The following is a 25,947-nucleotide window of genomic DNA, read 5'->3' as shown; positions in this document are numbered from 1 at the left end:
CCCGCTCCTGTTAGTAATCTGGCTGCCGTTCGTTGGACTAATTGAAGCTTCCGGGCAGTCTTCAGAGGCAACCCCACGTAGAGGGGTTTCTCAGGCCATTGTCATTCCTAGACATCTATCAGTCTCCTTCTTTCTCTCATCCCATTTTTTACTCTTTAACTATAGAAATTTTATGACACATTTTATTTCTCTCACCTCTGGAATTATTACAAGAGAACATGCCTAAATTAACATAGAATTATTTACCACCATGGGACTTATTTGCTTATTTGCTTTATTGTGATACGTCTACACCAATAGGATTGTACTTTATTGAAACTGGAACTCAAATCTGTGCAAATGAAAAATTTAGAGGCGTGACAGTTTGGTGTCATGAAGAATAAGGCCCCTTCCACACAGTTGTATAAAATCCTCATTGAACTGGATTATAGTTCAGATAATCTAGTTCAAAGCAGATATTGTGGATTATCTGCCTTGATATTCTGGGCTATACGGCTGTGTGGACGGGCCCTAAGAAATGCTGAAGCACATTCAGTAATCATTTCTGTAATATATACAGATTTGTTTATGTAGATTTGCTAAAACACATACTCTGTGAAATAATTTCACAAATTTATTTATTTATCATATCAGAAGTGAACTGAGGGTACAGTTGTAATGTATTTAAGTACACAAACAAAGTTTTAAAACTTGGCATTATACTAAATGTCCATTGACCAATAGCTGCCCACTTGGAGTGCCTCTGGTGTTCCTATAAGAAGGTCCTCCGTTGTGCATGTGGCAGGGCTGAGACTACATTGTAATAGGTGATCTGTGGTTTGCTCTTCTCCACATTTGCATGTTGTGGACTCCACTTTGTAAACCCATTTCTGAAGATTGGGCCTGCATCTTGTGATTACAGCATTGCACAAATGAAAAATGCTTAATTTAGCCATGAATCCCTCTTATATCTAAGTCTTGTCCCTGTTTCTGTTTTGTCCTTCTTTTGTCTTTTTGCTCTTCCTATCAACACATCTGGTCACCTCATTTTACTTCTTTGAATTAGCTCAGTTGAAACTTGATACCCATGATTAGAATAGGTTTATAAAGATGCAACTCCTGTGTGCTTTGAAGATATATATTATTTTAGATCAACATAAAACCATCCATAGTGTTAGTTTGCCTTTGTACAATATGTATGAGATTCTATTTTGAGATGAAAGGCATGACATGCATTACCATATTTCTGATAGTATCTTTTTACTGCGGCTGGAATATCCCTACAACCCACCACTGAATAATACAAAGGCAAGTTTGTTCACTACAGGCAACAATGAATCTTATGTTTTTGGCTAAAAATTCCAAAAGTACAGTGAGGTTTGTAGTAGAAACTGCCATCTTTTGAATCCCAGTGCTTAGTTTGAAATTGAAGGTCCCAATTTTACATCTTGGTGGACTTTATATGTACACATTATTAGAAGTAAATTCTGTTTACTCTATAAAGGTCATGTCAGCAGCATACCAGGGTAAAAAGAGAAAGCTCAATGTACTGGCTATTAGGCCATATGCACAGGGAAGATTTGAAAGGAATCTGATGCACTGGAGAAGCCACATGCCCCAATTTATTTCTAACACAACATACATATTTTGCTTAGGAATCATCTAGTTCAACCAAATATGTCTCTTTATGCTTTCTTTTCTCTATTCACCACTTTTGCCTCCAAGAGCAGACAGTCATGGTTTTTTAAATTTATTTCCCTCAATTTCTGCCTTCCAGAGAAGTAGTTTCTAAGAAATAATATATTTTATCAATCAATTGTCTGGTGTGGTATACAAAGAGGGCACATGCTGGTTTATTTATGGGTATTTTGCTTGGTAATGTAAATGTGTGGTGTGCCTAAATTGCTAAGCTGAAATGATGTTATTGCTGTATTCAGATGAGATCAAACTCCCACATCTAATGTAGAAACTTTCCTCATATTCAAAGATGCCAACAAATCAACTCAAATGTGCCATTAAAAAAAATCAAAATCAGAAGGGGAAACATTAATGTCATAAAATTTTAGGTGCAAAATGCTCTGAACGACATGGTGTTACTTAAAACTTATTTCAAATAAGGCCTCCTGATTAATTGTCTTGACTTTCTGAATTTTCTAACCAAGGTCTTGTGAAGTTCTTTGAACAGACCACTCGTGTCAGAGGCCCTACTCTAAGTTCCATAAACTAGTGGCTAAAGGAAATACTTTTAGTGGTGGCCTCTTGTTATGGAATATTCTCAGTGGTATAGCCACACACCTGTTTTCTTTTCCCCTACCCTATTTGTAATAAATAACTGTTGAGGTCACTATGCATTTGCAGGACTCAACATGAAAAAGATGGTGTGTGTCCTGGCTGCCTGAATTTTTGTACCCTAAAAAGCCAAGGGTCATCCCATCATCACCATAGGCTATCACATTTGACCAAGAATGATTGATTACCTTCCAAGACTAGGGTCTTAGCAGAGGACCCATAGCTGACTATTCTTGATCTGTATGTTCTTTCACAGTAAGGACATCAGTATCCAGGTGGAAGGCAGTCCCAACAAAGGTTGACTTGATGTGCCTTCCACTTGACATGTTTCTGCCTTTTCCCCTCCATTTGTGACTCTTCGAATTCCACAGCACAGGGCACCATCTTACTAATAATATCTGATAAAGCATGACATAGTTTGGGTCATCACTTTCTCCCATACAGTCTACCCCAAACACTTAGGTCCTCTGTGGGGCATCTAATCCAACCTGTTATAACTTAACTGGTGACCATAATCCAGATGACTTTCATTTTCTACCCAAAGACTGTGAAACAACCTGCTGGAAGAGATCCGACAGCCAAAGGAGCTGTTGGAATTTGAAACATATGCTGAAGGCCTACCCAGCCAGTTTTAATAATGAATTTTAAACTCATGTCTCATGTTCATTATATTTTAATCTTTGTGTATTTCAATATATGTGTTTTGTATAAATGTGATTTAATATGTGTATTTCATATAATGGTTATGTGTTTTTAGCTGTGTTGTAACCCACCTTGAGCCTCAAGCCATGAGGAGAGGTGGGTAAGAAATGTAATTATTATTATTAATGAGAATTCTGAATATTTGTGTAGTCTTATAGGCCAGTGGTTCCCAATCTCTGTTCCTCCAAGTGTATGGGATTTAAACTCCCAGAAGCCCAGCCAGCTTGACCAACTGTTAGGAATTCTGTGAGCTGATGTGCAAAACACTTGGAGGAACGATGTTTTGGAACAACTGCTCTAACAAATATGACAGCATATGCAAATCTAGGACCATGGACTTATTTATTTAGCACTGCTGACCCCCTGTTATTTAAAATACAGTTTCATTTCCCCCTTTCTTTGTATAATTTCTAGATCTAGCCATGGATTCATGAAGCCTGTGCTCATCACTTTTTGCTGTACATTATTTGTTGTCTTCTTTGGGTGCTGTGACCAAACTAATGGCATAATAGAGAGGGGTCTTCTAGATCTGCCCAAAAGATACTCTTGTACTTCCCAAAGATCTATATTGAGCACCTACTCTGCTCCCTTTTTGGGACTTTTTCCTTTGCTTCAGGGATGGGCTAGGAGACAGTCCTCTCTCCTTGGCCTGTTTTTGGAAGCCCTAATTTAGGTACCTGCATCTGAACTCTCACTCTCCACATTCTTGCATGATAAAAATTCACTGTGGCCTGGGAATGTTAAATCCCTTTGGATTTATCCTGTCATTGAGATGCTCTGCTTCTCTTCCCTTGGATATGCTTCTCAGAAGACTAAGATATACTCTCTTTTTGTTCTTTCTTACAGAACCTCTTGATGTTTCCTCTGCACGTGCTTCTGTACCTTAACTCTTTTCTTATCCGCGTTTTTCTTCTGTCCAACCACCAATTGACAGCTGCCATCAGCATTTTTCCATGAGTGCAGCCCCCATTTGTAATTTCCCTTTGATCAAATTTTCTAGGCAATTTCTGAATTTGTCCTCCTTGGTCCTCTTCTACTACCAAACTTCCAAAAATCTGGTTATCTTGGTGATTTAGGAAAATGTTCCATTTTTTCTGGAGAAGCTTTGCTCGATTCACAGAACTGAGCCAGTTACTGCTGCAAACATGATTGGGGGAGGTGGCTTGAACCCACCCACCGTACTATAGATGGGTTAAGTCTCCTCTTAAATGATCAGACAAAATTGGACCACCTAGGTGAGCCTCTTCAGAAATGATTAAGACGTGCATGATGTTCAAGAACTAAGAAATATTAAGACAACTATCATCGAGTCTTCCCAGGAATAATGAAGTTGTCTGCAGTCTGTTCTGTGCTTCAATTAACACATACAGATTATTTTTAAATACATATTTTACTTGTTATATTATTCCTATTTGAGGTTGTTTAATAATGAATGGGAAAAAGTAATGTATCCTTCTTCTACAAGTACCAGCAAGCAGACAATATTAGTAACAAGCCACCTACCAATGTTAGAGTGCCTATACTTTAAAAACAGCTCTGGGCTTCTATATTGCAAAGTTCTCTTAGCTCCAGGATGAAATTTGCCTCACTCATTTCTGATCCAGAAGCACTGAAAAATAGACTTCTTATGTGTGTAGAACTCGCTACGTTTCTCCAAGCATAGCTCTCTACATTTGTCCAAGCAGACATTAAGCTAGTGCTGATTTGAACATTTTGTTGTAAAGAGGCATATATATCTTTTAAATAAGACTTACAAAAAATTATGGGTGAGCATGTATATTTGGATGAAATGATCCTCATACATTTTAAACATTATCTCTCCCTTCCATTATTTCACTTTATCTGGGTAGATAAACTGAAATCAGGCTTGAAGTGGATGGAATGAATACAGTTCTTTGGAATGCCATGAATAATAAACAAGAGGTAGGCATTGCCCACTCAGCTGGGGGATCAGTATTTGGCACTACCTACTACTCCACCCTACAGATACTTTATTTATACTTCCTTTTCCCATTAAGGGGAAATCCTTACTAAGTATTATATAAATTGTCAGTTAAAGAAATATCAGTTCAATAACAGAAGAAAACATGTAATTGGACACACAATGTGGTTTTAAGGGTCATTTTCATTGCTAGTGCTGAAAGGATCCTTGTACCACTAAAACCCGATTTGGTTGCATTGTATTGTTTAATAATTTTACTTATCTAGGTCCAAAGCATAATGCTTGAAATACTGGGGAAACAGATTGTAGTCAAGCAGCATCTGGACTACAATGTCCAAAGATCTGGAAAGAACCTAATGAATTTTGCTGATAAACCAGAGGAATAAAGAGACCAGACAACAGTAGTGGAATGAACGAAGGGAAACTTTATTGTTGACAATTTAAATGTTTCTTGGTGGTAGTTAATCAAATTTGGGGGAGCAAATTTGATATAGAAGTGTCAGTCAGTTGTCCCTGACCTGAGCCCCCAGCCTCCCTTTGGGCAGAAGACCAAAGTACCTGAAAGAGCAATCCCTGATCAACATGGTTGCTTAAAAGTCCAGCTTAGATACTGGAAGGCTAGCTAGAGGGTGTAAGCCCCTGAGACACTTTGGCCCCTGGTGAGGGCAGAGACTCAGAAACTGGCCCCATGGAGAGGAGATTCTTCCTAACCACTAAATCACCCGATACTGTGGAGACGTTCAAAATTCCCATCCAATATCAAATGTGCTCCTAGGTGAATTTCCAAATTGTAACTCCTCCAACACCTGCCACAAATAGAGGGCCAGCATCTGATGTACAACCTATTCCCCACCAGAGTCCCACAGGCCAAATTTAAGACTATACTGAAATTGAGCAATTTAGAGCAGTTTGTGAATAGTGAGATCTGGTCTGCAGATAGCAAAACCTGATACGCGGATAACAAGATCTGATAAATGGATAACAAGACCAGGTAGTGAGCTGCCAAGGTCCATGCCTCGTGAGACAGTGGCCATGTCAGCAAATCCATGGTGACTGCCAAAATGGCTTCAATGAGCCTGATGCTCAAACCTGAAAGCAGTGGCCACAAAATCAGGATTCACTGGTGCATCAGCATGGGCAACAACCTGGGAACTACAAAAGAAACAAGTATAAATGATGTGCAAAAAGCAGATGTAGCTGTAGAATGCCAAGAATATCCAGGATCATGTAGCACAGATACCTTGTGGCCTGAGCCCCCTCAGCAACTGCAGTGGAAACTGCCCAATCTGAATGAGCATGTGACAAATTTAACTCTCTACAATCTAATTTAGGAAGGGCTCTGGAGGTCACCAACCAAAACTAGAATTTTGGTAAAGGGTCTAGATCACAAAAGGTGGAGGTGTTCTCAAAATATTGTTAGTTAAAACTTACTTTGAGGTACCTAATTGGTGTTTGGTCACAAACTGAATATGGTTAAGGACAGTTCCCATGAGACAGCATGGTGGGGGTGGGGATGTTGGGCCTAGCAATATCGTATATGCACCACAGCCAGATAGAGCAAAAGGGGCATAATTAACCACAAGCCAGTAGCCTAATTCCATCTTGGCTTTAAGGGTGGGGTACAGAAGTTAAATGCAGTAATAACTGGGTCATAAAATAGGGAAATTGGCATGAAGTACACAATCATATCAACATACAGTATTTGTAATGTCCATTTAATACATGACAAATCATTATATGTCAGGTATGTTCATACAGGAGAACCTTTATTAAAGACTGATCGGTGGCCAATTGCTCACCATTAATGCATTCCAATAGCAATGCTTAAAGGGGTGATACTGCTTACTGAGGGCTCTTCTCCAGGACTGGAAATAAAAAAAATATATAACACGTACTTTAGTGCTGACCACAACTCAGTAAACACTAAGGAAAACCATGTTTAGCTTTGGAATTCACACTGGGTCTCACACATAAGGAGAGCAAGCACTCTGGTGTGAACAGGCAGAACTGAATCACTCTTGCCACAAAGTGTAGTCAAGCAGCATCAGGACTGCATTTGTGATATTAAAACATTGGTTGATAATGGATTATCTAGTTTTGTTTTAAGACAGAATATCTTATGTGAAAAACATATTCAGAGGTCACATCTGCTTGTCCAATTTTGTGGGATTCTTTTAGGCTTGTTCTTCCTGAGACCGTGGAAGAGGTCCTTGGGGCTGTGAGGGCGACCACGTCGGCTCTAGACCCTTACCCTTCTTGGCTAATTAAATCGGCTAGGGAGGGGTTGGTTGATTGGTTTGTGCTGATCATTAATGCATCGTTGGAGCAGGGGATTTTTCCATCTCATTTGAAACAGGCTGTGGTACGTCCACTCCTCAAAAAGGCTTCCCTAGACTCCACGATGCTGAACAATTACAGACCGATCTCCAACCTCCCTTTTTTGGGTAAGGTGCTGGAGCGGGTGGTCACCTCCCAGCTCCAGGGCTTTCTAGATGACATCAACTACCTAGATCAGACACAGTCTGGTTTCAGGCCTGGTCACGGCACTGAGACAGCCTTGGTCACCTTGGTGGATGACCTCCGTAGAGAGCTGGACAGGGGGAGTGTGACTCTGTTGGTTCTCTTGGACATTTCAGCGGTTTTCGATACCATCGATCATGGTATCCTTCTGGGTCGACTTTCTGGGATGGGTCTGGGGGGCACGGTTTTGTCGTGGCTCCGGTCCTTCCTGGAGGGACGAACCCAGATGGTGAAGCTGGAGAATGCCTGCTCGGACCCCTGGCCTTTGACCTGTGGGTCCCGCAAGGCTCTCTTCTGTCTCCCATGCTTTTTAACATCTACATGAAACCGCTGGGAGAGGTCATCCGGAGTTTTGGAGTTGGGTGCCATCTCTACGCAGATGACACACAACTCTACTACTCTTTTCCACCTAATTCCAAGGAGGCCTCTCGGGTGCTGGACGAGTGCCTGGCCACTGTGTCTATCTGGATGAGGAAGAACAAGCTGAAGATCAATCCCGACAAGACAGAGGTCCTCCTGGTCAATCGCAAACCGGATCGGGGTATAGGGTGGCAACCTGTGTTGGACGGGGTTACACTCCCCCTGAAGCCACAGGTCCACAGTTTGGGAGTCGTTTTCGATTCATCGCTTACGATCAAGGTGCAGTTGCTTACCTACAAAGCCCTAAATGGTTTGGGACCATCCTACCTGCACGACCGTATCTCCGTTTATGAACCCACGCGCACTCTTCATTCATCCGGAGAGGCCCTGCTCGTGATCCCACCAGCGTTGCAAGTGCGTTTGGTGGGGACGCGAGACAGGGCCTTTTCTGTGGTGGCCCCCCAACTCTGGAACATCCTCCCAAAAGATCTTAGTCAGGCCCCTACATTGGCAGCCTTCAGAAAGAACTTCAAGACCTGGCTGTTCCAATGTACCTTTCCAGAATAGGAAAACTCCAATAACAAGTCCCAGAAGCACTTTATTAGAACTAAGATTGCCGCACACTGCACACTGCCCTTACCCTATAATCCTTACATATCACCTGTCACATCAGCACTTTTAATCCTGTACCCATTACTCTGGCCCAGCCCAGTTTTATTGTATCTTGGTGTATTGTTTATTGCTTGTTGTTTAATATTGCTTTAATTGTTTTTAATTTGCTTTAGGTTTTGTATTGTTACATTGTGTTTTGAGGCCTTGGCCTTTGTAAGCCGCATCGAGTCCTTCGGGAGATGCTAGCGGGGTACAAATAAAGTTAATAATAATAATAATAATAATAATACTCAACTTTTTTTAGAAAGGGTAATTAGTAGCCTCAACAGGCAATTTGTTTTAATGGTAAATACTGCATTAAATCTTTAATACTGCTTCCTTGTAGTTGTGCATGGTTTTGTCAACATTGCTGTTTTACTACAACATAAAACATTATAATGTATAGTTTCAGATGAGCTACATGCAGTACAATTATATAATACTACCATTAGGAAAACATTGTAGACCATTATGATGATTCCTAGAACATCATAAACAAAATGGGGGCACTTAAGGGAGGAAATACTTTACAAGGTAAACTAAAGCAATACTGCTGACATGGGTGAAGTTATATTAGGCTGATTTTGATCTTCTGTTCCTTCCCTTGTGAAGGCTATTTCTCATTCGCCAAAGTAACAGCTGCAGTATGCTCATGATGACAGTAAAAAGAAGAAGAAGAAGAGTGAAAAACTCTTGCTTCATGACAGAATTATAGCTTGAGCTTTTTGGCTCTATAGAGATGGGTTGAATTATATTCTTTTTACATGTAAGTGCCAGTACTTATGCAACTTCTTTGCTTTCCCTCCCTCTGGAGCTTGTAGTGACCTACATTTCAGTCCCCTTCTCTGTGTGTAGATGAAAATTCCCAGTGCCTAACAGCTGGACAGGGCCAAAAGAGCTCCAAAAATAGAGAAGTGCCAGCCTTTAGTTACTGTTCCCAGTTTGGCAATAGATATGCAGAAACCATTCGCTAATTCTTGACCCCCCTGGAACATAGTGTGGTGTTTGCTTACATAACATTAGAAAGTAAATGGATCTTGTGGCATGTTAGAGACTAACCAAGGGAATGATTGGTAGCATAAGTTTCTGTGGACTAAGTCTACTTCTTCAGATACAAGTTCCTCAGTTGCCTTTTAGGGACTAGATTTAAGGCTCTTCCACACAGCCATATAACCCAGAATATCAAGGCAGAAAATCCCACAATATCTGCTTTGAACTGGGTCACTGCTATATACCCCAGTTCAAAGCAGATAATGTGGGATTTTATTCAGCTGTGTGAAAGGGGCCCTAGTCAACAAAAGCATTTATGCTACTTCATTATCTCAATTAGTTGCTGAGGTGCTACAAAATCCCTTTGCATACTTATATTTCAGACTAATGTGATGATGTCTTTGAATACTGTTTGAATAGTACTGTACATTCTGTAAAGCAGAATAATCCAAAATTGTATTTGTATGTATGTGTATTTTAAAACCTTGTATTAATAGTTCATCCAAACTTGTACAGCACTTTTTTTTAAAGTTTACTCACAACACTGATGCTCTTAAAAATATGTTCAGACAAAAAATATTGATATGAAGGAACAATTGTAGAAAAACCCAGAACACACTCATGCACCATTAGTAAGAACTGTACATTGTCAATAGTCTTGTCATCTGGGAAAGGCGGGGGGGGGGGGGGGGAGGAAAACGGAGGTGGTGTGACTTGTATAGAGTATTTTGAAAGAAGTTCATAGCTAGTTTGGCAAAGATTTCACTGGCAGTTGGCATACATGGAACTTAGAACAAAAATTCCTTTGTTAGTTTATGCAAAAACGATTGCTCATGTTTAAACCATCTGAATTTTGAATTTCAGAACTTTGCACTGGTGACTGATGGCTGTGAAAGCTTTTATTTCAAAACTAACAACAGGTCATGCATTGGAGAAAATGTTCACCTTAAGTTGTCATCCAATTATGATGAAAAATCAGAGAAGGTTATCGCCATAATCCATCTACCTTTTCATATGAATTCTTCTCCCAAGAGTTGGTGGTTGTGGTTACTTAGGAGGTCTATGGTAAGAGATGGACATGTTAAAGGAGCTATCCAAGGTGCTGAATCCAAACACCAAAATAGACCTTTGATAGTGCCATTAAATTTCAGGCTAGAAGAATGGTTTTCAACCTGGGAGTCCCCAGGTGTTTTGGACTAGAAATCCCAGAAATCCCAGCCAGTTTACCAGCTGTTAGGATTTCTGGGAGTTAAAGGCCAAATCATCTGGGGACCCACAGGTTGAGAACCACTGTAGAGACTAGAACATGGTGTGGTTTCACAAGTCCACTGCTGCCAGAGGCATCAGCCTCCCATACCTGTAGCCCCTCTATTTGCATATAGTTCACATATTAATTCATATATATGTGGTAAAATATTCACAGATTTCAAAAAATGTATAAAAGGAACTTGGGGTAACAATTTCCATTTTAGAAATGTAATTTTTTGAATGGATTCCATCATGCCTTTTCCTGCTGCTAGCTATTTCTGGCTCATTTCAGATTAATAGCCAAATATCAATCAGATTAATAGTCAGTTATCAAGCAATGTTTTCTTTGACTTTGTGCAGTATGTCAACTAGCAATATGAGAGTTTATTATTCATGTCTTCTCATCTCTTGTTGAAAGCAACGATTTAACAGTTTATCCAAATTCATCTTCTAGAAAAGAATTTTGGAATAAAAACAAGTAATTATACTGGTCTTGTGATGAAATGCCATAGAGATGGAAAGAGCATTAAACCAAATGGGTTATGATTCTTTTTAATTCAACAATAAGACTTTTTGTAAAACTATGAATATGCATTGATGCTCCTAAAATGTGACGTTAAAATTGTTAACTTTTAACGTTTTCTCCTTTAGATAACAATTTCCCAGTGAAATGAAGGGTTACATTGAGTAGTTGGCCAAAGGGCTGCGTAATAGGATACAATGGTGTCTTTGTAAAATGCAAAGGAATTTTAAGTGGGAATCTCCAGGACATTCATTTCAGAATACATCACCACTGAAAAGGTCTAAAATTTGCTACAATTTTAACTGAAAGGAAAGGAGGAAGTATGAATAAGCATGGATTTTCCCTTTTCATTTACAGGCTTTTGAAGAAACTGGCACACACACCCACACACGTGATTCCATACATTGATACTAGACAATGTAAATGGATGGCTTCATTTTACTGCAGCCGGAATGATTTCACAAAGACAAGTCTTTGTTAGCTATGATAATACACAGAAAATTTCAAGAAATAGAGATTACCCAGTTATCACTATCTATATTTTCAGGTCATCTAACTAGCCCAGAATGTTCTCACAGACCAGTTTTTCAGATAAAGTAATTCTTTGTTTTTAATTTTAATTAATTTTTAATTTTAAACTGTCTCATAATTACAGAGTAGTGGATTTCTCACTCCTTCCTACTCTGAACAAAAAGGGAGTAGAAATAGTTCTTACACTTTCTGACTACTTATAGATTAAATATTCTAATCTAAGGGACCAATGGGGAGTTTTTCCATGTGAGAAGGCCTTATTGTTGACCTTGGGAAAAAGGTAGTTACAAAGCTTAAATCTAATTCTGTTTTTTAAAGCTGTATTGTAAGTTAGCATTGCCATTGTAACTCAAGGTGTATCAGTGAAGGAAAGCTGGCAATGTAAAATTTGTAATACCTCTATAATTAAAAAAACCTTTTTTCCCTGGGAGGGCCAGGTTCCCAAACTTTTGGTTCCCAAACCTTTTTTTGACTAGAAACCACTTGACCATGGGCCCCTTTGACCAGGGACCAGTGCCCAACATCAGTTCCAAAAGGGTTACGAATCGGGTTTTAGTCAATTTTATATTTGGTTTGGTTATTTGGGGTGCTGATTCAAAAAATTGCATTGGATAGACCACATCAGCTCTAGTTTCTGATATGGAACATATGCCATCCAGTAGTCGCCATCTGCCCGCCCACAGAAAACCAAATGTAATAAGCCTTGGCACTATATGAGGGTTTTGCGAGACCAGTTGCTCTCATTGCAATGGTGTAGTAACGGTGAGGCCACGGACCATATTTTAGTTCTTGTAGACCACAGGTTGGAAAAACACAAAATAGTGGACAAGCTGCCTCACCAGCTATTCTCGACATGAGCAAAAAGGGTGGCTCTATATGTTCGGCCAGCAAAATAAAAATCATAAGGAAAGTGGAAGCTAATGAAAGAAAAGTCAGTCCTGGATGCATTTTGGAAGAAGTCTTCATGTACAATCTCTAAAAGTTCAAAAATGCTTTTATTTACGTATGCAAGGCTTAAGTGGCGACTCTATTAATGTGGTGACTCTATTAATGTGTTATAATGGTTTGGGTGTTGGATTCTGGAGACCAGGGCTCAAATTCCTGCTTAGCCCATTGGGTAACCTTGGGCCACCTACTCTCTCTTGGCCATAGGGAAGGCACTGGCAAACAAATCTTGCCAAGTGAAAACCATGATAGGTCTTATGGATCATTGTAAGTCAGAAATGACTTCAAGCCACATAACAACAATGAATGACTTCAAGTCACTCCAACAGCCCAGTTCAGGTCTTGAGGATTCAGGACCAGGACCCCAACTTCCTTGAGCTCTAATGGGGTCTTCCTCTTTTCTTACTACCTTCTACCTTCTCAAGCATCATTGTGCTTTCTAGTCATGTCTTCTCATGGTATGCCTAAAGTATGATAGTTTCAGGGTCCATCTACACTGTGGAGTTAATGCGGTGTGATACCAGTTGAACTGCCCTGGTTCAATGTTATGGATTCTGTGACTGGGAGTGTTACAATTTCTTCTCTGCTTCACCAAACTACAACTCACGTGATCCCACAGCAGATTCCCATTGTAGTTAAAGTGGCATCAAACTGCATTATTGCTGCAGTGTACATGCCTCCTCAGAGTAGCCATCTTGGATTCTAGGTTGCCTCTACACCAAGGAGTGTCAAACTCATTTCCATTGAGAACCACATCAGCCTTATAGTTACCTTCAATGGATTGTTGAATCCATGAATAGAGTCTGTGGATACAGAGGGGCAGCTATATGTTTCTGCATAGAGGCTGGTGCTCTTTATTTTTTACCAATTTGGGTTCCCAGACAGGGAAATAATAGGAATTGCAAACCAATAGCCTTTGTGACTCTGAGATTGGGAAAAGGTTAATTGGCATTTTAACATCAGACAATACACACAAGCCTTGAATCTCAATCCATCTGATTATCACGATTCTTATGATTTGAAACCACTGCACTTTGACATCACACCACAGAAGGCTGTCTCCTCCCAATCAATTCAAAACACCCACTACGTTACTTTTTAGAAGCATTGTTGCTGATGGGATGTATACAGATTTTCCCATTGCACACAAAAACAGTGCTTCAGCAATGGAAGAATGCTTAGTATTTCAAAAAACACTTTGCAGATGGATTCCGACAGAGCACTGATAGGATGAGGCAAACGTCATGGGATGGAACCCATTCAAAATCATTCTCAAGCAATTCAAAAAGCTGGCTTTAGCCTATAAAGCCCTAAACAGTTCTGGCCCAGTCTACTTGTCCAAACGTATCTCCTTCTATGAACCACTTTGAAGATTAAGATAATTGGGGGAGGCCCTGCTCTCGGTCCCACCCCCCTTGCAAGTGGGGATGAGAGACGGGGCCTTCTCAGAGGTGGCCCCTCATCTCTGGAACTCCCGCTCCAGTGACATTAGATCAGACCTCCTCCCTCCTAGCCTTCAGAAGAAAAGTAAAAACTTGGCTGTGGGGATCAGGCTTTCAAAGAATAATTCAATGCAATGACATTTGGAATGTGTGCAATGACTATGGAATGGCTTGGATTATTATTATGGATGGAGTGATTTTAATATGGAATGTCATATTTTAAAATGTCTTAATATGTATTAAATCTTAACTTAATTTTAATCTTAATCTTTTTGGAATTGTATGTGTTTTAAGGCATTGAATGATTGTCTCGATGTAATCCGCCTTGAGTCCCCTTTGGGGTAGAAAAGAGGTATAAATAGCGTATACATAGGAGTCCCCGGTGGCTCAGTGGCTTAAACCCTTGTGCCGGCAGGACTGAAGACCGACAGGTCAGAGGTTCAATCTGGGTAGAGTGGGGATGAGCTCCCTCTGTCAGCTCCAGCTTCCCAAGTGGTGATATGAAAGAAGCCTCCCACAAGAATGATAAAACATCAAAACATCTGGGTGTCCCCTAGGCAATGTCCTTGTGGACGGCCAATTGTCTCACACCTGAAGCGACTTGTTGGTCTTCAGTCCTGCAGACACAGGAGTTTAACCCACTGCGCCGCAGATGGTTCCTGACTCAAGATAACCCATGGCTTTTCCACACAGCCACAAAACCCAGGATATCAAGGCAGAAAATCCCACAATATCTGTTTTGAACTGAGTTATCTTGAGTCCACACTGACATCTATTCCAGTTCAAAGCAGATAATGTGGGATTTTATTCAACTGTGTGGAAAGGGCAGATATTGTGGATGATCCGGTTTGCTATTCTGGGTTATAAGTCTGGGCGGGAGGGCCCTGGGAGAGGATAAAAGAGGATGAATGAATCAAAGGCGAGGAGGGCGGGAGGGAGAGAGGGAGGGGTGGCAGGCAGGCAGCGGCCCCCTCAGAAGAAGCCGTCGGGTGAGCGCGAGCGAAAGAGTAGGCAGCCCGCGCCTCGTCCAATCAGGGGCCAGCTCTGCCCCAAGGGGCGGGCACAGCCTTTGATGTCGGGGGTCCCGCGGCGGGCGCAGAGGCACCCTTTCCCTTCTGGCGAAGCCAAGCCCGGCTCTCAAGGCTTGGGCAGAGCGAGCGGGACCATGGAGGAGCCCGGCAGAAGGACGGCGGCGCGGCGGGCGGGCGGCTCGCGCTCCTGAAGGAGGAAAAGGCCACACCGGCGACGGCTCGCCTCCCTCCTCCCCTCCCTCCCTCCCTCCTCGAGGCACCATGCGCTTCTCCCAAGGCTTCGCCGGGCTCCTGTCCCTTCTCGCCCTCCTCGGCGGCAGGACGTGGGAACTCCGCCTGCACCCCAAGCAAGGTAAAAGGGAAGGCGAGCGGGGCCAGTTTGACCAAGTCTTCCGCCTTCCCCGCTTCACCAAAGCACCGCTTGTGTCATTCCATCGCATTGAGCCATGGAAGTAGGGATAGAAGGCATTCGCTCAACAGAATCTAGCGAGGGACTGGGTTTGGAGCCAGGGGAGCGAGGCTCGTGCGCATGCGCACCGCGGAAGGTGCCTAGCACGTGCGCTCCCCATAAAAGAGCGGGAATTGCCTGTTCGCGCGGGTTGGATGTGTGTGTATTTTCTCAGGGGTATGATTATTGTTAGCCTCAACCAGAGGCGGCCCTAGGTAATTTTCATTGGTAAGCAAATGGTATTTTGGCGCCGCCCCCCAACCAATCACTGATATATATTTTCTGTTCATGGTGGGAGTTCTGGGTGTCATATTTGGTTCAATTCCATCATTGGTGGAGTTCAGAATGCTCTTTGATTTTAGGTGAACTATACATCCCAGTAACTACAACTCGCATATGTCAAGGTCTATTTCCCCCCAAGAGCGCCTCAATAGCGCCCCTGGGCAAAATCAACTATACTGCAAAGGCTTACTTTGCGTAATGGCTTGAGCCGCTCCTGGGGTCAACTTCCCCAGGTGAAGAATTGGGAATTGTGTCATTTGATGCCATTCCAGACCACTTTCACTGCCATGGCTCAATGCTCATGGGAGTTTGGGAATTGTAGTTTTACACTTACTTACTTAGGCAATCCTTCATAGTCTGAGGATGATGGTCCTCCAAGTGTAGTATCCTGGCGGTGGGTCCGTAGGTGACTGGGGAGCCCTATTCTTGATCTGCATCTTCTGCAGTGAGGGCATTGGTTTCCAGGTGGAAGGTGGTCCCAGTTGGGGTTGGCTTGACACGCCTTCTTGGCATATTTCTCTCTTTCGCCCTCCATTCTGCCTCTTCAAATTCTACAGCACTGCTGGTCACAGCTGATCTCCAGCTGGAGCACTCAAGGGCCAGGGTTTCCCATTTCTCAGTGTCTATGCCAGAGTTTTTAAGGTTGGCTTTGAGCCCATCTGTAAATCTCTTTTCCTGCCCGCCAACATATCAAGGCAGAAGGTCCCACAGTATCTGCTTTGAACTGGGTTATCTGAATCCACGCTCAGATAACGTGGGATTTTCTGCTTTGATATTTATTTATTTATTTATTTATTTATTTCAGGCTTTTATATCCCATCCTATCTCAACTTCCAAAGAGGGACTCAGGACGGCTAACAAGTTGGCGCCCATACCAGAAACATAAATATACAATTTAACAGCAGTATAACAATAAACAATATAAAACAATATAAAAATCAAGCAATCAGCAGTCACTGGTTTGAATCATCATCCAAGGGGTAGTCAGTCAGTTCTACAAAAGTCGTCATGTCAGCAAGTCAACCTAATCTACAAAAGCCTGATCCCATTGCCAAGGTTTCATTTGTTTCCGGAAGGTCAAGAGGGATGATATTCTGGGATATAGGGCTGTGTGGAAGGACCATGAGTCCACACTGCCAGTTCAAAGTGGACAATGTAGGATATTATTCAGCTATGTGCACTCATTCTACCTTGAGTAGTGCCTGCACTACTTTGTTCAAAACATAGTTAAAGACCCTTCCGCACTAGCCCTTTATCCAAGGACCTGATCCCAGATTATCTGTTTATCCCGGGTTATCTGGCAGTGGGGACTCATATATTCCACTTTACAGCAAATAATCTGGGATCGGATCCTGGAATAAAGGACAGTGAAAAGGTGCTTAGAATGGATTGGGAAGTACTGAGGGTTCACAGGAAGAGCAGAATTAACATGGTTCCCCAACACTTTATCTGCCATGGTTCAATGCTATGGAATTATAGAAGTTGTAGTTTGATAAAGCAACAGCACTATTAAGCAGAAAAGGCTACAGACCTTGTGAAATGAAGGCCCCCTTCCACAGAGCTGTATAAAATCTCACATTATCTGCTTTGAACTAGTTTATATGGCAGTGTGAACTCTGATAACCCAGTTCAAAGCAAATATTGTAGGATTTTCTGCCTTAATATTCTGGGTTATATGGCTGTGTGGAAAGGCTATAGCTCCCTATAGCTCCCATGACCCCATAGCCACGAATGCTTAAAGGGTGTCAGACAACATTAACTCTACAAATTGTAGATGCTCCCTAAGATTTGACTTGACAGGTGCAGTCTGCAGGTTGTATTTGTTGAGTTCTTCCTTCTGAACCCTCTGCACCATGCACACAATTGGATTTTTAAAAGATAGATATTTTTGTTGAATTTAATATATATATATTTAAAGGTGAATGTAGAAAAGAAAGAGAAAAAAGTTCATATAATTAAAGTTTAAAAAGTTAGAATGGCTTCCTACTCTCTGAACAGTGATCATATAGAGCAGTGTTTTTTTGACCAGGGACCACTTTGACCAGGGACCACTCTCCAACATTAGTACCAAAAGACTTACGAATTAGTTTTTGGAAACTTCAGATTTGGTTTGGTTATTTGGGGTGCTGATTCAGAAAATTGAACACATCAGCTCTAGTTTCTGATGCAGAACATGTGCTATCTAGTAGTCGGCACTATAAGAGCCTCAGCACTATAAGAGGGTTTAGCGAGACCAGTCACTCTCATTATAATGGTGTAGTAATGGTGAGGCTTTGGACTATATTTTAGTCCTTTCAGATCACTGGTGGTCCATGGACCACAGGTTGGGAACCACTGATATAGAGCATATGAAATCCAGCTTACTAAAATGTACTTCATTCATTGCAATTAATTTGAAACTACTAATTATAATGTACAATCCCTGGGCAATATTTTCCCAGTTTTTGCATAGATACATGAAACAAAAACATGGATAGCTTAAGAATAGCAGAGCGCCACACTGGAGGACCCAGCAAATGCCTAGAGGGAACATAGTTTGTCAGATGTGGAGAAATGAGACTGCCAATACTGGTCATATTGTTTCTCTTTTTTTGTGCAAAAAGGCAATCAAGGGTACCCAATCCTTCAAAAATGCCACTAATGGTTTTTGTCTGCTCCAAGTGAGTAGTTATTCATTTCAGCCAAATCAGTCAGTTTTAACAGCCTGCATGTGTGACACAGTGACCTAAATCATGTTCTTAATCCTCACTAAAGTAAACCCACTGAATCAGTGAGACTTACCTATGTGTTGACTCATCATTTAGCCATTGATTGAGTAGGTCTGCTCTAGCTAAGATGAAACAGCTATACTTTTTAAGTTGGGGCCCTTCCACACTGCCCCTTTATCCCAGGATCTAATCCTAGATTATCTGTTTTTATCCCAGGTTATTTGGCAGTGGGGACTCATATTCCAGTAAAGCAGTTAATATGGGATCCGATCCTGTGATAAAGGGCAGTGTGGAAGGGCCCCCTTGGTCTTTTATTGTAGTTAAGTGCAGTGGAGGATACTGTTCCATTATTAGTACTGAAAAAAAAAGTTCAGCTGTCAGTATAGGGACTTTCTGAATGTGAAATGAAAGAGGGGAGACAACAAAACGCTAAGGCTAATTTTGGGTAATATAAAGCCATTCATATCAGGACTCACCAAACTCCAGGATCCTCCAACTCTGGTTTAAATTAAGTCCTGCACTAAGTCCTAAGTGTGTGTTAGATAACAATGTCTGCAATCCAGATTTGGTGGATAATCATTCAATGTCACTGGAACTCCTTTAATACAAAGGGGAGGGTACTTTAGTGAGTATGCATGAGCCTATAAATAGTGTGCTATTATCTGCAAGTGTTAGGTGTTATTTCTACATATTACAGCTGGCAGAGCATTCCACAAATCAAACACTACAGTGATTTATAACATTTATATAATCTTCATCTGTTAGCTAGCATATCCCACTATTCTAGTTTTAAAAGCATGCCATGCCAAAGAAAGCAGTACATAAACAGAGGTTGACATCCATTTTTGTATAATTGGTGAAATGTGGCTGAATTGGAGGGTATAAGGTCTCATCTCTCTGATTTCACACCACCAGTTGTGCTGATGAATCCATTGCTTCAAGTCTGAGAAATCCATGTTTGGTTTCTGTTGCTAATGCTCCCAGTATTACACTTTTCCAGTTTCTTTTGGGAGTTGGATCCAGCTCCTGGATAACTCCCATACAACTCAGATTAGCTCCTCCTACAGCAATGGGTCAACTGTCTGCCCCTGCATTGCTGTGCATGCTTTAAGAATATTGTCTTTGTTTCTGCTTCAAAACAAGACCAAGCGCTGCCATATTGAACATGTCACGCGGTATTGAATTTGGAAGTCTTTAGGTGCACCACAATTTAGGGTACTATGACCACCAGAACTCTACAAATTCAGGCATGGAGTGGTAGTGACAACAACTTTTGAATGTATCTTCCTTTTAGAAGATCATATTTGATTGTACTAGTTCTCCCAGAAGGCAGATAGTCTGTGTGGTAGGTGCGGAAAAAATGGAGTCTCTGATAGCTTTGTACTAATTCCCAGTGCCCTGCACACCATCAGGTTTTGTTTTGTTTTTTTTCCAAAATAGTGGCATGATTTCCAGGCATTTCCCCTGAAAACCATTTAGACCCTTTCCCACAAAAGGTGCAGGATGCTCCAGTACCACTCAGCACACCCAAATACCTTTATTTTTGCTATTGTCTTTCTCAGAATGGTACCATGAAATGATACACCTTCAGTTCTAATCACCATTTTGGGGAGGACTCGGGTAGAAATAGATAATTTTGGGAAGATGCTTGGTAGGAGTCTAATGGGGGCAATGGAAAAAACTAGCCTTACTCTCTGTGTACTAGCCACTCAGGCTTAAGTGAATCTCCTCTTAGAATGCATTGGTTTCCCATTTGCTGACATCAGTCCCTTTGCTGATTTTTTGCAGAGACTTTGGTGAAACACCTGTCGTCATATGAAATAGTGACACCTACACGAGTCAATGAGTTTGGAGAAGATTTTCCTTACACTCACCACTTCAAAAGGAGGAAAAGAAGTATGGAGGCACAAGTGGAGCCTATTTCTTTTAGGACTCATTACCGTCTCAATGCCTATGGACAAGTTTTCCAGCTGAATTTGAGTGCTGACACAAGTTTCATTGCTCCTCATTATGTTGAGGTGCATTTGGGGGCCACGAAAAAGTATCCAACTTCAGATCTGTACCATTGCTTCTTCCGTGGGCATGTCAATTCACAGGAAATGCACACAGCAGTCTTCAGCCTCTGTGGTGGCCTGGTAAGCACTACTGTTAGGGTTTGAAATCCTGCATTCAACCTTGTGTTGCCTTAAAAGGGTAAGGAAAAGTCTGGCTTTTGAAAGCTAGCAACAACTCTAGAAGCCTTGTTGTGTATCCTACAAGAATTTTGTCATTTATTTTTCATTTATTTAGGAGATTTCTATGCCACCTTTCTCCAGGAGGACTCAAGGCAGCTCACATCATCTTAAAATATACATTGTAACATAAAACCAAAACTAAAAACAAATGATAAAAGTTCCAAGAATGCTCCATAGCATCATCCATATTATAAACAATAAAATTAAAATTCCTCTATGACTATAAAGTGCTTAGTTAAAGGCTATCTCAAACAGGAAATTCTTCTCACCTCTTCTGAATCACATCAGGGTGGGAGCCGATCTGACTTCTTTCAGCAGTGCTTTGGAGCCACCCCTAAAAATGTGCCTTCTCTAGTAGATTTTAAATGCAAGTTGTCCCTGGTTTTGTGGAAATGAGGGTCTCCTTGATGTTTTGCCCGGTCTGTAGCATTGGACACTTTGTCTTAAGTAACCTGGACTGAAGATGTGCTAGGCTTTATACGTTAGAACCAGCACCTTGAATTGGGTATGGAAACAAATCGGAAGCCAGTGAAGCTGTTTGTGAAGCTGTTTGTGATAGCATGGTCTTTCAAATCAAAATTAAAAATTCTTTTTTAATTGGAGTAGCTATATAGCATTTATGTATCTACCTATTTTCATAGTATCCTTCATAATATCTTGGAATATCAAGCAACAGAATAAAGCACACAACTGTATAACATTTCTGGAGGCTGATAGGATGTCTCTGAATTCAGCAGTCTACAGGATTGGGGTAGATACAATTTTCTAGTGAGACTGTATCTGTACCCCCCCCCCCCCCCGCTTTCCCCACTTTTCTCTTCCTTGTCTACCCCCACCTTCTTTTCTTGGCACTACTGTCACCTTTCCTCAGGTTTAAAGGGGATGGGAGAATCTTAACATTAGAGACAATTTATACACTTGAACTCACAAATGGGGAACTGTGTCAAGTGGATTATGCATCTGCTGGAGAAAGGCTTCAGTAAAGTAGAAACAACCAGGTCTTTGAAATTTTAATCTGTGTTTCATGTTTCAGGTTGTGACATTTTATATCCAGCTACACTTTCAGTAATGTCAGTTGAATAAATAACATTTAGTTCTGTCTGAGATCTTAGCAGTGGGAAACTAATGTATCTATGTTTTTGATTCCTAGAAATGGAAATTATTGGGTAGGCAACCATTTCATGGTTTAGTGGTATCCTTGTCCAGATATAATTTAGGTGGTTCTGCTCAATGGACCACTAGAAAGATACTCACTGTGCCCTTGTACAAGCACATCAATATTTAGTCCATCGTTTATTTGATTACAGTGCAATGTAGTTCTCAAACATGTTTCATTGTTACTATTTTCATCATGTTAAGGTGCATTGAATATTAGAAAAAGGGCCAAATGTTGATATCCCTTATGTATGCCATTGGGCACATGCAATTCTTCAAGTGCATATTTTGTCAACAAGAATGCTGCTGTAAAGTGGGTCAACAGCAAAAAAAAAAAAGGCATTAGGTGTATGTAATTTTGTTCTGAATCATGTGCCATGTAATTTGTTACAAAATTGGCTTTTATTGTATTAGAAGCGACACAGTTTAATTTTGATAATTAAATGTGTTTCCATTAATAAAGTATCATGTACTTGTAATTAGTCATATCATATAGGGTTTATTTCAGTTAATACATTACATTAGTTGCTAAGAAGTATAATATGAGTGTGCAATCAATTATATATTTCACTTATTATTCCAGTGTTTCTGTATGTATAGAGCAAGTTATTGTTAGTATGCTTGGGCCCCTTTCCACATTGTTGTATAAAATCCACATTGAACTGGATTATATGGCAGTGTGGACTCAGATAACCCTGTTCAAAGCAGATATTGTGGATTACCTGCCTTGATACTCTGGGTTATATGGCTGTGTGGAAGGGCCCTTGGAGTTGTAATCCAAAAAGTAATATTCTCAAGTTCTGATCAAGATGTGTAAACTGAAACATGAGTTAAAGACTTGCACACCTGTGCCACTTTGGTTTATTTTCTGAAGAATTCCTATAACATGTTCTCTGAACAATTCTTTAAGAAACTAGATTACTAAACCTTTGGGTACTCAAATAGAACACTGCTGTTACGGATTTCAGTTTTGTTCTGTTTTGGCACATTTTCCAGCTTATCTTTTCTAAATGACCAATACAACGTGATTAGTTGGACCACCAGCCTGTAGCTCTCATTACAGATTGTTTTCATCTATCTATTTATAACCTCTATTTTCTGTGCTTCCGGATAATGAAACTTAAGAATGAATGGGGAAGTGCTAAAGGATTGTTTTTGGTCTCTGTCCATGGTAGATGTAGGCTAATCACTGCCATCATTTCATGAAAGTTCATTGTCTTGGTAAGGGTTATGCCATAATTCATCCAGTAAAATACAGAGCTCAAATTTAGTCTTTGAAACTTAGAGTACTAACTTTGGGATGCAGAAAGGAAACAAACTGACACACACACTTCAGTGTTGAAATTATTGAGGAAATCAAAGCACCTTGGATAATTTGCTACACAGATCTTCAAGCAGAAGGATCTAGAGAGGAAAGAGGAGAAAAGCTGTCATATCCAACATTGTCAGTCTAATTGTGGACATTCATACAATGCCTAGCATCATAGCCTAAGAGCTTTGGGAGTATCATGCTAGTTTCCCTATGGATTTTGATATATCTAGTCTGCTGTATGTGTGTGTGTGTGTATATATATTTCAGAAGTGCAAATATTTTTAAAATTTCTAGTGGATTTCTTGGACTTTTCAGCCAAGAAATCTCTTGGAATAATCATAGCACTGCATCTAATCTTATACAGAAATTCTACCATCTTTTTGCCAATTGGATAAGTAATTTGAGAATTCTATCCACTTTTTCTTCCCTTCTTTCATCTCCTCCAGTGAGATCCTCATAAGCATCTCTTTATGTATTTTTAACAGAATCTTTTAAATTTTGTTTTCATTGCATGCCTTGTGAGAGAAAAAAGTCACATTTTGACTTGTAACTTGGATAGTGATACCTTAGTTTGATGCAACTTCCAATTTAAGCAGAGTATGATTTGCAGAAATCTAGTTACAAGTGCCCAAGCGTCATCTGATTCACATTAAAATTAACTGTAAATTCATTCAAAATATCAATCACTAGTTAATTCAGTACTTAAATGCTGTATCTTGAAGTTGTGAGTACAATTTTACTATTCTGGTGTACAAATAGTTCTACCAATAGCATCAATTATACGTAAAAATGAAACTTGATCTTGAAGGGAAAGGCTTTTTCTGTCTGTGTGAAATCCTGATACATGAGAGAACAGTTTCTTCCATGACTACGTCCTACAAATCAAAAGCAAATGAAGTATGAGAGGCTGCTTTGATCCATGTGATGACAATTATATCATCCAGTTTCACATATTTGTGCAGAGCTGCAATGGATCAATGCTGTAAATGTCAGAGGAAGAAGAAACACAGGACTCAGAAAACCCCCACAAAGAACTGCAAATTAAAATTTAAAACATATTCTCAATGTATATACAAAATTACAGTCTGCCTGAAAATAATCAGATTTTTATCTCTTAGGCTTATTCTTTATTTAAGTATGTTGTTTCAGAATTCTCAATTTTGAAATTGATAGATCTTATATAGTGACTGACTAAATAGATATTATGAATTAAAGTAGTTCAGTCACATATATGTGGTTGAAAAAAATAATTTTACTGTTTTTTTCATATCTGCCTATGTACACACAGTGTCTCCCCCCCCCCAACCTATGTATGTATGCAGATATACAAAATGCACACATGCATTATATAATATAGAACATGCATGTATGTACACACAAATACATATATAGTCTGTTTCAGTCCACCTAAGTACTAAGAGGTCAATTTCGGGCTACTTCAAATGGAAAAAAATAGATACGAAAAGTCCCTGTACTAGATATGCAAAGTCCCTGTACTAGGATCTATAGTTACCTCTTACATGGAAGTATTTCTCATGTGTGAATTGCATTATATTCTGAATTTTAGAGTATAGTGATTACTTTTCAAGTATCTAAAATAAATGAAGTAGCTACAGTTGTTTTTAAGAGTTACAATATACCCATGCAATGTATACAAATTCTGGATACAGACAGTACATACAGATAACAGGGAGCAATTAGGAATTTTTTAGCAATAGAGATGAAGAACTATAATATAAAGATAGGGGTTCTGTACAATGACAGTTTTAGGGATAAAGATAACGTGATTATTTGCAGACAGGCATATGTTAGAAATTATTCCAGAGATGCAAACTACCTTTTTCCTAAGTTCTATATTTTTCTTTTACTTTCACTTCATTGGTCAGTTTTAGCTTCCTACAAACATGGGTTACGAGATCTGCTGAGGATTTTACTGACTGCAGGTGGATCAAAGTGGTCTTTCAAACATAGTCCAGACATAAAAATCAAGAGGTAAAATACATTATTATTTAACTGAGTTGTTAGCCAAGTCTGTTGAGAAATGTAGGATGGAACGCACCATTTTGTTCAGTAAAACAAAGGATATCTTCCTTTTAGCAAGGCCCCTTCTACACTGGCATATATCCCAGATTATCAAAACAGATAATCTGGATTTTATATGGCAATGTAGAAGGGGCCTAAGTCTTCAATTCCAGGCAAGTATCTGGCCCCTTCTACACTGTAATATAAAATCCAGATTATCTGCTTTGAACTGGAATATATGGTAGTGTAGACCCATATAATCCAGTTCAAAGCAGATAATGTGGATTATCTGCTTTGATAATTTGAATTATATGGCATTGTAGAAGGGGCCCTAGTCACATTGAAAGGATGGCTGGATAAATAAATAGACAAGATAGAAAAAACTATTTCTTAATGCATATACCGTGGAAGTGAAAAGTCTGGTTCTTTGGAGTGTTCTGGACAGATTCAAGAAAGCTGATGTATCATCTGTCGGTAATTAGACCAGCTTTGTGGCCAAATATTACCTCACTTCTCCATAACTCCAGATGTTGGGAATCTATTACCACTCTGTGTGGTTAAGATATATGTACCAAATGTACAGCTTGAGTATAGTTTTTTATTGGAGCCCCCTCGCCCCATGCAATGCATATG

General features: G+C 40.2%; 1 protein-coding gene across 2 annotated transcripts in view; it reads left to right on the top strand.

Annotated features, from left to right (window-relative positions):
* Positions 1-15,118: 15,118 nt before the first annotated feature.
* The window catches only part of ADAMTS20 (ADAM metallopeptidase with thrombospondin type 1 motif 20), an 83,208-nt gene continuing 72,379 nt past the window's right edge, over positions 15,119-25,947 (top strand). The window contains exons 1-2 of one of the 2 annotated variants that reach the window (XM_060777580.2): positions 15,119-15,505; positions 20,380-20,726. In XM_060777580.2, the coding sequence (XP_060633563.2) occupies positions 15,415-15,505; positions 20,380-20,726 (438 nt within the window). In that variant the 5' untranslated portion in view covers positions 15,119-15,414. The remainder of the gene's footprint in view (positions 15,506-20,379; positions 20,727-25,947) is intronic. The other variant, XM_060777581.2, reaches the window with a different exon arrangement.

This window comes from Anolis sagrei, chromosome 5, assembly GCF_037176765.1.
Source record: "Anolis sagrei isolate rAnoSag1 chromosome 5, rAnoSag1.mat, whole genome shotgun sequence".
NCBI classification, from domain to species: Eukaryota; Metazoa; Chordata; class Lepidosauria; order Squamata; family Dactyloidae; genus Anolis; species Anolis sagrei.
The sequence above is the reverse complement of the archived record's forward strand: the minus strand, read 5'-3'. Positions and strand labels throughout refer to the sequence as shown.